Below are 13,205 nucleotides of genomic sequence, written 5' to 3'. Positions count from 1 at the left end.
AATTGGAAGCATCCTATGCAGGATGACAGTACCTCTTTACATATTTTAATGCCGAGGGCAAACAACCAGATTCACAAATAATTCAATTACCATTTTATTGCTCAAGCCTAGGGACAATAATCTTCTCAGACTGACAGTTTGCACCTGTATAAGACTAGATAAGGTTCAACAGCATTCAAGGTGGTCAGACTTTGTCCCCTTGTGCCCACATAGGAATTCCAGACTAGTTCCCTGTTTGACCCTTCTGCCTGGTTTGGTCAGTCTCTCTCCAATACTTACCAGCTCCTATAGACTGTGAAATACCTTTTGTAAATCTGATTATCATCAGAAGAATAGACTTCTAATATATACTCCAATATATTTGGAAGTCATCAAATTGAGTTTAAAGCAATTACATTCAATTTTAAAATACATGCAGCTTCCTCTTTAAAAGAAATACTGTATGTTACCTTGAGTTTTATACAAATAGAAAAGCAGGATATGAATTTGATCAACAAATAAAAATGGGAGTTCTACTGAACTCTGACTTTCCAACAGCTATTTGCACTAATTCAGGAGTGGTAACCATGAAGAACTAGATGGGGCAAACCAAGCTCAATATAAATTTCAGTGTTACTGTTTATACAGAAGCAATTGACTCTATGATAATTCATTTGATAGGTCATCCTTTTCCCGAAGAAACAGGTTTGTGGAAGTTCTCCTGGACTCATAGTTACTACTAGAACCACAGGTAGAAGCCATGGAAAAAGGCAAAGCCTTTGCTTATCTTGATATGACATACCAGTTGTGTACCTAGCTGGATTGAGAATCTTTGGTAACCCTAGTATATGTTTTAATCATCATGCAGACGATATGTATCTGCCTTAAAACCAATCTAGGAAATGATATGAGGATTGATACCCAAATTAAATAGCAATTTTGCTGCATTGACACCCATATACTTGTCTACAGCTACAAAAAATCAGGGGACATTGACTCAAAGGTGAGTGTTTCATTATGGCCTCTACACTGTGAAATACCTTACTTACTTAGATCTTACTTACTGAACTCCGACGGTTATGAATATTCCCTCTTTAGACCGGTGTTCAATTTTTCTATAATTTGATTATTAATGCTGCTGTAGAGATTTTATGTTGGCCAGGCTTCAGCTGGGCTGGATTCTACTGGCATTTGAGTAAGGAGGTTGTTGATTGTTTTAATATTGTATTGTAAACTGCTTAGAGTCTTGGTAACATATAAATATGAAATCTGTAGTATGGGCCCTAAGGTAAGCTTGTAAATTGAACTTAACTCTTGGTGACTATATGGAAATATTTAAGTTTCTTCCTTTGCAGCAATACAAAACCTTTTTCCCAAAAATATTAAGGATTTTTAAAAATTCAACTCCCCAAGGTAGCCTACAAGCTCTCTGATTACTTGATAGATGCAAAATGCAGTCTCTTTCATCTTGCTTAGCTGAGGTCAACTAGGTTTTTCTACCTATTCTGATAGAAACAAAGAAAATGTTTCAACAATTTGGGGGAAAAGGAAGACCCTCAGTATATGGAGCCCAAAGTGGGGAGACCCATGCCATATACATTAGCAAATGCTGAATTAATCACAAGAATTGTGACATTTCTAGTAACTCTAATTTTAATCTCTTGTATGCAAACAAGGATTTTACTTATTTTTACTCCCTACTACCAAAATTAGAAATTATGATAAAGCATATGAAATAGTTGCATAAGCAAACATTATTTCTGCTGAATTGGCTGTTTTTACGTTTTTCTAAAAATCAAGTGCAATTTCCACCCCCCACTCCTCACTTAAACTACACAAAGCAGTTCACAATAAGGTATCAAAGTCAATATAAAACAAGAAGATGGCACTGTAATTACAACAACACAAATAGAAAAGCGGGGTGGAGGTGAAATGACACCAAATTCCATAATGAAATAGAAATCACCGAAGCAATTAGTGAAAACAACTGAATGGGGAAAAGTTTAATAGTAGGGATATTGAAAAAGGAGAGTTGGTCTGAATCTGACATTGCCTTCAACAGCCCCAAAAGCATTTTCTCTTCTGGAGACATAGAATTATACCGCTCGGTTTTAGCTCTTGATGAAAGGCTGTATTGCAACATCACCAGATGACTGGGAAATACAATGGCCTTGTTATTAATTATTTAAAGGCCTCTGAAAGGGGAAATGTGGTACGAAGGAAGAGCCCATGACAGACCGGGCATTGCTTCACTTCACATGATTGATTCTCTTGTTCTACTAATGAGAATGCACTGCTGAGGAAAGAAGAATAAATTCCAAATTGCTTGAAGACTCAGTTGCATACTTGCTCCCAAGTTAATATGTAACAGCACCCTTCAGCTGCAATCCTAGACCCACTTACCTGGGTGAGCATAAGCTTCACTGAATTCAGTGGAGCTTACATCTGAACAGACTCAGTACAGCACTAAAAGACCTTTGTTCAGGATATGACATAATGGAATGCTAGGCAAAGAAAGTGTAGGCTTTCAGCCAGTTGAAACTTTGTAGAGTTAATCATTTACACACTTCGTTATCTTTATATAAAAGAAAAGTGCAGGAAACAAACATGATTTCAATATTTCTTTTGATGTAGTTGAACTCAATGAATCTTCATTTTATATAAGACTTTAGAATCATCTTAATATTATGCCCAACAAAATTTAGGATTCTAGTTTAATCTGAAAAAGTCCTGTTGCCTGTCTAATTGATACACAGGGAAGGCTAGATCAAATATAATGCAAACAGATTTCTACTCATGCAGCAAGGAAAGAGTTTTGCTTCCTCGGCGCCCCCCCTAGTCTGCATACCTCCCCTTCAAATCTGTTCAAAATTAGAAGTGCTGCTCCGATAGTTCATTATGGAATGTGATATTCCCCTATTTCCCCTGTTGTAAGCAAGCCTTACAACATTTTGATTTACATGGAAAATTGTACAGTTTTTGGATTCAAACTATAATTTTAATTTAATCATGAATTTAAAAGGCTTTTCCCAAAAGATTTACAATTTCGCTTTGCAAGCCAGACTCTGCAGGATCAAACTACCTCAATATTTTGGCTTCAGTTCCCTGTTTTTCTATTGTAGGTCTTATATAGTACATGGTGACTTAGAAGTTGTACCCTACAGACTTCAACAGAAGTAATCTTCAGATATATATACAGAGCAAGCATGAGGAGCTTAACTTTCTTTCTTAACAGTAAAATAAGTGCCAATACTGATTAATGAAAGAATTTGGAAGATGCCTTTCCACAGTAAATACTGAAACTTAAATATCTCATTTGCTTTTCCAAAGGAACATAAAGGACTGGAGATATCTGACTGGTTGATATTTTTCTAACAAAGCTCCCTATTCTTCCACAAATATTACAATTCCTAGAGTCCCACATCTGGGGGTCTGAAGTGTTAAGTAGGTCTAAAACTCACCTACGTATATCAAAACCTCTTTGGAGAAGGATGATGTTGCATTTTGTGTTCATGTTTGTTGAGAATCACATAGACAGACAGCACTGTTATTAAAATGGCAAGAGGTTGCCACAGATCTCTCCCCACTGACACCTGCAGGTCCCCAAACTAACAAAGAACTGAGATCCAATAGAAGAAAATATACACTGCTCAAAAAAATAAAGGGAACACAAAAATAAGACATCCTAGATTTGAATGAATGAAATATTCTTATTAAATACTTTGTTCATTACATAGTTGAATGTGCTGACAACAAAATCACACAAAAATTATCAATGGAAATCAAATTTAGCAACCCATGGAGGTCTGGATTTGAAGTTACACTCAAAATTAAAGTAGGAAAAAACACTACAGGCTGATCCAACTTTGATGTAATGTCCTTAAAACAAGTCAAAATGAGGCTCAGTAGTGTGTGTGGCCTCCACATGCCTGTATGACCTCCCTACAACACCTGGGCATCTCCTGATAAGGTGGCGGATGGTCTCCTGAGGGATCTCCTCCCACACCTGGACTAAAGCATCCCCCAACTCCTGGACAGTCTGTGGTGCAATGTGGCATTGGTGGATGGAGCGAGACATGATGTCCCAGATGTGCTCAATTGGATTCAGGTCTGGGGAACGGGCGGGCCAGTCCATAGCATCAATGCCTTCGTCTTGCAGGAACCGCTGACACACTCCAGCCACATGAGGTCTACCATTGTCTTGCATTAGGAGGAACCCAGGGCCAACCGTACCAGCATATGGTCTCACAAAGGGTCTGAGGATCTCATCTCAATACCTAATGGCAGTCAGGCTACCTCTGGCGAGCACATGGAGGGCTGTGCGGCCCCCTAAAGAAATGCCACCCCACACCATTACTGACCCACTGCCAAACCGGTCATGCTGGAGGATGTTTCAGGCAGCAGAATGTTCTCCATGGCATCTCCAGACCATGTCACGTCTGTCACATGTGCTCAGTGTGAACCTGCTTTCATCTGTGAAGAGTACAGGGTGCCAGTGGCGAATTTGCCAATCTTGGTGTTCTCTGGCAAATGCCAAACATCCTGCACAGTGTAGGGCTGTAAACACAACCCCCACCTGTGGACGTTGGGCCCTCATACCACCCTCACGGAATCTGTTTCTGACTGTTTCAGCCACACGCACATTTGTGGCCCGCTGGATGTCATTTTGCAAGACTCTGGCAGTGCTCCTCCTGTCCCTCCTTGCACAAAGGCAGAGGTAGCGGTCCTGATGCTGGGTTGTTGCCCTCCTACGGCCTCCTCCGCATCTCCTGATGTACTGGCCTGTCTCCTGGTAGCACCTCCATGCTCTGGACACTACGCTGACAGACACAGCAAACCTTGCCACAGCTCGCATTGATGTGCCATCCTGGATGAGCTGCACTACCTGAGACACTAGTGTGGGTTGTAGACTCCGTCTCATGCTACCACTACAGTGAAAGCACGGCCAGCATTCAAAAGTGACCAAACCATCAGCCAGAAAGCATAGGAACTGAGAAGTGGTCTGTGGTCACCACCTGCAGAACCACTCCTTTATTGGGGATGTCTTGCTAACTGCCTATGCTTTCCACCTCTTGTCTGTTCCATTTGCACAAAAGCATGTGAAATTGATTGTCAATCAGTGTTGCTACCTAAGTGGACAGTTTGATTTCACAGAAGTGTGATTGACTTGGAGTTACATTGTGTTGTTTAAGTGTTCCCTTTATTTTTTTCAGCAGTGTATGTTGGACTGTGGAGTCCCTGGTGGATAGATGATGTTACCCAGTTGGGTAATGAAACATCTGCAAGCAAATAACCAAGCTCAGAGAGCACCAAGGCTCCAGAAGGAACTGAGAACATGGTTGGAAAATACCTTGAAGTGAAAAGCCACAAGGAAAACCTTGAATTGTGACAGGAAGCCAATTATCTTTCCTGCATTGGTAGAGGCATTGAGAGTGGCAACTTTTGGCAGAAACCTAGGGAATCCTTGATGCATTTTTCTTTGCTTATAAATCTGAATCTAAACCAGCTTCAATTTTTTTCATGATATCTATAGCAGAAGAATATATCTGTAAATCCCACTGATCCATCAACATTTACACACACAAAAAATGGGGTAAGGTTATATCTGAAACTGACACACACACACATTCTGTCAAAAGAGTTCATTTATTTGCTTGATTTCTTTAATTGCCCATATCACCAAGTGATTGGGTGGTGTGTATTGTAAAATTGATCCACTAAATATGAAAATTTAAAAAAGTTTACTAAAAAGTAAATAGGGTTGGCTTGTCTTTTTGCTAAGAAGCTTCTTCAAGGACAGTCACTGTTGGAATATTAGATATACAAGAGACTGCTAGCTTTAAGACTATCAACAAACTTTCAGATTGATCAAACAAAAACAAAATAAAAATATACGCAAATGAAATAACATCTACTCAATGCTGAAGAAACCAAAGAGACAAGGCCAAAGCACTAGAAAACACTGGAAAAAATTGTAAAGTATAAAAATTATTAAGCGTTCTCTTTTTAACACAGGCATGCCTGATATACTAAATGCTGCTCTACAACTGCAAAATTTTTTTAGTTTTTTCATAGTAATAATTATGTTTTGGCATTTGTGCCTTTCAGCATATTTCTATTTGTGTATACCCTCTAATCTTCCTGCTTCTGTTCATCTTTAACCCTCTGAGTGACTCTAACACTGAATGCATTGAGTCCTCATCTTATTTTGAACAAGATGAAGACAATAAGTTAATATATTTGGTACTTCAGTCTGAGCTTCAGCCTTGATTCAGCTAGGCATCTGATGTTGTCTCGGACCAAGTTGTATTTAGCATTAATTTTGAGAAAGTATGTACAAAAATTGTTGCCACCGTATCGAAGTAACCATACAATATTAATGATATCTACTTTCTTTCCTACAAGGATCAAGTCAAACTATCATAGAACTGGAAATGCCCATTTAGTCCATTGAATCCAAGCCCATGCTCTGTATAGGAATCTAAATTAAAGTTTCTGTAAGAGAAGACTGGTTGTCATTATCTGACCACATCCAGTGATAGTGAGTATACAATCTCTTTGGGCTACTGGTACTATTATCAAAGTCCCCTTGCTAATGGGACATCATTTTCCTTATATCCAATTAAAATCTACTATCCTATAATTTCAGAATTCTTACTCTGTGGGCTACAACGTTTCCTGGGATGTTGCAAAGAAATCTGACAGGGATCTTAAAGGCTCCCTCAGGACCAAAGTCTTCTCTAGGATGGCAGACAGAACAGCCAGCTGCTTCCACAGGCTCAGATGACTAATTTTCTCTCAAAGAACTATATTCCACATCAGGACTAGAATTAAAAGGATAATCATTTCTCTACAGCATCAGTTTATTTTTTATCTAAAAATAATACTAAACCTTGGAATATTCTTGTATAAGAAGTTGTATTTTTATCATCTAAACTGATTTATTATATAGAGGCATTTTTACTGTTACGTATAATGATACTTAATATAATTTCCTAGCCCAAATATTATCACTTCTTTTGGATATTTCAAATTTTAAATCATCAGTCATTTGTAGAATCTACATTGAGTTCAGTGCAATTAGTGACTTTCAACTGAAAATGTTATCCAAAAGATACTAAGATGCATATTTTGATTCAGTAAACTAAAGATGATCTAGAAATACATGTGACATTAGTGTAATGATACTAAAAAAAGAAATAGAATAGCAATTCAACTTTTATGAATGAAAATGGTTTAATAATGAGAAAGCCATTAGCATTTTAATTCCTGCTCCTATTTTCCAGCTCAAGTAAGTCATGTGAGAGTTATTTATTAACTTCACTCTGCTAAATGAAATCATTTTCACAAGGAAAAAGCCAAGAGTTCAGGGTCAGACTATAATGAAAGCTTTGCTGATGATCAATATGCATATGTACGAGATGTGTGTGTAGAATATAGAATACATGCACATACATAAACATGATTTCGAGGTATACTTTCTTATACTTCCCTGGTGTCAAGGCTCTCACTATCCTTGCATATTTTAACTGAGTTGCAAGACTAATCCAGGATAATGTTCAAAGCAATCCTCCTGAACCTAGAACTACTTTGCTCAACTACAACACACAATCCAAATTCTACGTAACAGAATAACAAAGTTGAAGGGTCCTTGGAGGTCTTCTAGTTCAATCCTCTGCTCAAACAGAAAACCCTATACTTCATTACTTATTTCCTATTTCACCAGACCGGTCCTTGTACCTTAATTTATCTTGAACCTAACTAACCAGGGTGTTTCACTTCAACTTATTTCCACTGAGAAAAGCTGAATGTTAATAAAGGTCATGTTAAACCACTACCTGATATCATATGTGCTGTAAAAAATCTGTAACTTCCAATCTGCTGTCTTGCCATTTTAATTATTAGCAACTGTGGTAGTCCATAATGAAATTCAACCCATTTGGAGAAGTTAACCCTAAGCGTCCTATGACCAACTTATTCATTTAATCACCTTTTGAATCAATAATTGTACAAAACAGCTATGGCTTTTCGATCCTGGTTAAGGGGACAAAAACCTCTTTCGTCAGCTTCTTCTTTATTACTGAAAATAGTACAAGTTTGCCTAATCAGCAATTAGACAAACTTGACTTTCTAACGCATGATCGCAAACTGGAAGATGATAGTGAGTACCACGGTATATTTTAACTATCCAGGATAAATTCTGAAGTGGCTGTGTTTAACACAAACCACATTTTTCTGACATTTGCCTGAAGACACAAGTAAGGGGAAAATGTTGCATATTTATTTCAGCAAAGAATCTCAAATAATGAATTTCAATCATCAAGAAATCTGAAAAATATTCAATACTTCAATTATATATACATTTATTGCCAATGTTGGATGAGGTGCAATTGAAAGATGAGAAATATTGTATGTAATATGTAAAGCACCTTTTTTGGTGCTGGCTGAATAAGGCAACACTATATGAAGCTCACAATATTAAAACAGAATGCAAATTAAAGAATTAGAAAGCTTGAAAAATCCAGCTCTATCATGCTAATCACATTAGACATTATGGTAGCATAGCAAGTCATGACATTTTCCTTGGGGATTAATTATCCAGCAAAACCAACTGCCAAATACATAACAAAAATTGGGGACATCTGGCCTATTTAGATAATAAATAATTCTATGGTATCAATCCTACAATATCAACAAAAGTAAATTTATTTTAAGTTCTAGTTAATGTAGCAATATTGTTATGTACATACATGTGTACCTTTTGAATTAAGCAACACTATGCAAAGTGCAACAAAAAACCCCCAATAAAAGCGAAAGATTTATATGATCTGAAGACAAACCATTGATACTAACCTCATCTCACCAATACTGTATTGGTGAAATACAGAGCACACCAGACAATTTTATACCTTCCTTCTGCTTGCAGACACTGATACAACATACACACATTATTGCCAGGTTGTCCACAGCAGTGATCAAAATCCATGTCTCAATCCATCCTTAACGAGTATTTATTAGTTGAGTTTTGTATTGATAGATTTAGTTCACCGTATATTAATTTTTATACTGTATATTTCATGTCTCTTTTTATAAGGTTTTTAAAATATTTTATATGGTTTTGTTTATATATACCATGTGTATGTGTTGATTTTTCTTAACTTTGCATATTTTATATTTTTTTTAGCTTTTAAAGTTTACCTTTTCTATCCTGGTCTATGACCATAATAATGAGTTTTTAAAAAATAATAATAAAATTAATTAATAATAAAGATTTTTAAGCAAAGAAGTTAGGCCAGAAAAAAAGGAAATACAGCATTACAATGCCATGGTTATCATCAGATTGATCCATAGGTAACCAAAATCCATCGTGGTTTTGATTAATCAAGGCTTTCTTATAGTGCTTTCAAAAATGTAGAGAAGGTGTACCTGAGTTGTTAGGACAGCAGTCGTTATTTTTGAAATATTTTTGTATTTTGGCAAGTGCTACCAAAATTCAGATTTATTTTATGAATAATCACACTGTTCTATGCAAGTTTCTCTATTTGAGAAACTAATTTCCAAGACAATATACCATTGCTTATATCCTCATACAACTACAACCATCAAACTCGCAGACCGTGGGCCAGATGCGTTATGTGCTGGCCACTGCCCTGCCTGGTTTAGTAAAGGGGAAAAAATTCCCGATGTCACGTGATGCTGCCGTGACTCCGTGAGTTTGACACCCCTGAACTAGAAGATACATGGAATATACAAATGTATTCTGGAGTATTAGGAGCATGCACTGTACTGATACAGTGGTGGTATTCTACCGGTTTGGCCCGGTCTGGCGTACTGGTAGCGCCAAAGATCAGCAGATCTTTGTATAGTATGGGGTACTATACTAACCTTTATTTCCTGCTTTTAAAGCGCAGCTACTTTGCATGGCACAGCAGATTGCCGTGTGTCAGCTGCTGAAGTGACAGGGAGAGTGCAGGATTGCAGGTGAGTCAGAAAGCCTCTGCACCTGCGCAAAATGCACGTTTGATGCACATGCGCAAAATGTGTGTGTGTGTGTGTGTGTGTGCAAAGTGCACTCGCCAAGCCACACCCACTGAACCAGTGGTAAACTATTTTGAAACCCACCACTGTACTGATACATTCAGCACAATTAATTATATAAAATGCTAATTCAAAATAAAATTTCCCATTCCAGCTAGTTGTAATATATACATGGAGGGAGAGAGGATTATTTAAAAAACATTTGTCATGTTAAATATAATTTATAATTAATTTTCCATTAATTTTCTACACTGCTCAAAAAAATAAAGGGAACACAAAAATAAGACATCCTAGATTTGAATGAATGAAATATTCTTATTAAATACTTTGTTCATTACATAGTTGAATGTGCTGACAACAAAATCACACAAAAATTATCAATGGAAATCAAATTTAGCAACCCATGGAGGTCTGGATTTGAAGTTACACTCAAAATTAAAGTGGAAAAAAACACTACAGGCTGATCCAACTTTGATGTAATGTCCTTAAAACAAGTCAAAATGAGGCTCAGTAGTGTGTGTGGCCTCCACATGCTGTATGACCTCCCTACAACGCCTGGGCATCTCTTGATAAGGTGGCGGATGGTCTCCTGAGGGATCTCCTCCCACACCTGGACTAAAGCATCCCCCAACTCCTGGACAGTCTGTGGTGCAATGTGGCATTGGTGGATGGAGCGAGACATGATGTCCCAGATGTGCTCAATTGGATTCAGGTCTGGGGAACGGGCGGGCCAGTCCATAGCATCAATGCCTTCGTCTTGCAGGAACCGCTGACACACTCCAGCCACATGAGGTCTACCATTGTCTTGCATTAGGAGGAACCCAGGGCCAACCGCACCAGCATATGGTCTCACAAGGGGTCTGAGGATCTCATCTTGTTACCTAATGGCAGTCAGGCTACCTCTGGTGAGCACAGGGAGGGCTGTGCGGCCCCCTAAAGAAATGCCACCCCACACCATTACTGACCCATTGCCAAACCAATCATGCTGGAGGATATTGCAGACAGCAGAACATTCTCCACGGCATCTCCAGACCCTGTCACGTCTGTCACATGTGCTCAGTGTGAACCTGCTTTCATCTGTGAAGAGCACAGGGCACCAGTGCCGAAATTGCCAACCTTGGTGTTCTCTGGCAAATGCCAAACATCCTGCACGGTGTAGGGCTGTAAGCACAACCCCCACCTGTGGATGTCGGGCCCTCATACCACCCTCATGGAGTCTGTTTCTGACTGTTTCAGCCACATGCACATTTGTGGCCTGCTGGAGGTTATTTTGCAAGACTCTGGCAGTGCTCCTCCTGTCCCTCCTTGCACAAAGGCAGAGGTGGCGGTCCTGATGCTGGGTTGTTGCCCTCCTACGGCCTCCTCTGCATCTCCTGATGTACTGGCCTGTCTCCTGGTAGCGCCTCCATGCTCTGGACACTACGCTAATAGACATAGCAAACCTTCTTGCCACACCTCGCATTGATGTGCCATCCTGGATAAGCTGCACTACCTGAGCCCCTTGTGTGGGTTGTAGACTCCGTCTCATGCTACCACTAGAGTGAAAGCACTGACAGCATGTGAAATTGATTGTCAATCAGTGTTGCTACCTAAGTGGACAGTTTGATTTCACAGAAGTGTGATTGACTTAGAATTACATTGTGTTGTTTAAGTGTTCCCTTTATTTTTTTGAGCAGTGTATGTGCATTTTATTTGTTTACTTTAAAAAAAAAAACCATAATCTAATATAATTTTTAAAATGTTCTTCTTAGCCTTACCTCCAAAAGTCCATCCTCTGGTAAATCTGTACAATGGACAGTATTTTGTATCTTGTTTTTACCAAAGCGAGCACGGAGGGTGCCAGGACGGAGATAACGGGCTATTTCCTAAATAAAATAGAAATTGTAAGATCTAAAGGAAAAATGAAGAAGGTAATTGCATAAGTAGAGAAAAACAGATCATTTATTCAATAAAATATTTTTGTAGAAAGTCTATTTCAAATATAAACCCCTCCCCCCCAGAAAGGAGATTCCATTTGATCCAACTGTCATATAAGCAATTCTGTATAAAATTACAAAAAAGAAATAGTTTAGTACTAATACGTGAGAATTAAAAATAAATTTTTTATAAAAATTAAAACTCATGACACAGTACCTGAAAGGTATTTCACATACGACTGATAATTATAGTTTGGCCAAACTTATTTAAAAACCTTCAGTCTTAGACGTCGAGAATTGCTGACACATACAGTCCATCCTCAACTTACAACCACAATTGAGCCCAATGCTTATGTTGCTAAGTAAGAAATTTGTTACAACTTTTCTTGCCACATTTGTTAAGTGAATCACTGCAATTGTTAAATTAGTACCACGGTTGTTAAGTGAATCTGGTTTCCTCATTGACTTTGCTTGGCAGGAGGTTGCAAAAGTGACCCTGGGACACTGCGACCATTATAAATGTGAGCCAGCCATCAAGCATCTGAATGTAAGTCATATGACCATGGTGTGTGAGTGTGTGTGTGTGCTGCAACAGCCATAAGTGTGAGAAATGGGCATGTCACTTTTTTCAGGGCCATTGTAACTTTTAATGCTCACTAAGCGAACTGTTGTTAGTCGAGGGCTACCTATACTGACACTCTAGAAAAGTCTACAAGGAACCTCCATGCTCTCCATTTTGCCAGTCACGACTGCATTTCTTAAGAAGGGTGAAGAAGGAAGTTACTTTTTAGAGGCACTTTAGGCAATGCCTCTCTCAAGGTAAGTAGAAGGAATCATCCAGGGAGTAGCTTACAATATTTTTAAGCATTTGGAGATCATAGAGTTTTTGAAAATTATTTTGTAAATAATCTATCTATTAAAAATTCAATTTAAGTATCTACCCCCTTCCTGGAAAAAAAATAATGACATATATCTGTAGTTCTGCAAGGAAATAAATTGATCAAAATTCTGCTCAGCTTGCCCTGCAGTAGGAGGAAAAGACCAGTGAGTAAATTTAAATTATTCATCTACCAAACAGTCACCCACATTTCTCCTTCAATTGTTTAGGCATGGGAAAAAAATATGTTTAATTAATGGTTCAAAGGACAATAATCAAAATGCCAGAGAGTGAACCTTACAATGTGGTTGTAGCCATAGCAATTGCCTTAAAAAAAAAATCACACACAGGAATGTTTCCTTAGTGCAGAATACATAACAGATGCATGCAAGTGC

General features: G+C 38.2%; 1 protein-coding gene across 6 annotated transcripts in view; it reads right to left on the bottom strand.

The window, feature by feature from the left end:
* Positions 1-13,205, bottom strand: part of NME7 (NME/NM23 family member 7) — an 87,257-nt gene that overhangs the window by 18,992 nt on the left and 55,060 nt on the right. For all 6 annotated transcript variants that reach the window (XM_087937316.1, XM_026722421.2, XM_087937315.1 and 3 more), the window contains exon 11: positions 11,775-11,882. In XM_087937316.1, the coding sequence (XP_087793442.1) occupies positions 11,775-11,882 (108 nt within the window). The remainder of the gene's footprint in view (positions 1-11,774; positions 11,883-13,205) is intronic.

This window comes from Pseudonaja textilis, chromosome 7 (genome assembly GCF_049901715.1).
Source record: "Pseudonaja textilis isolate UNSWEBS1 chromosome 7, rPseTex1.2, whole genome shotgun sequence".
NCBI classification, from domain to species: domain Eukaryota; kingdom Metazoa; phylum Chordata; class Lepidosauria; order Squamata; family Elapidae; genus Pseudonaja; species Pseudonaja textilis.
Note: the sequence above shows the minus strand (reverse complement) of the source record. Positions and strands in the feature narration are given on the sequence as shown.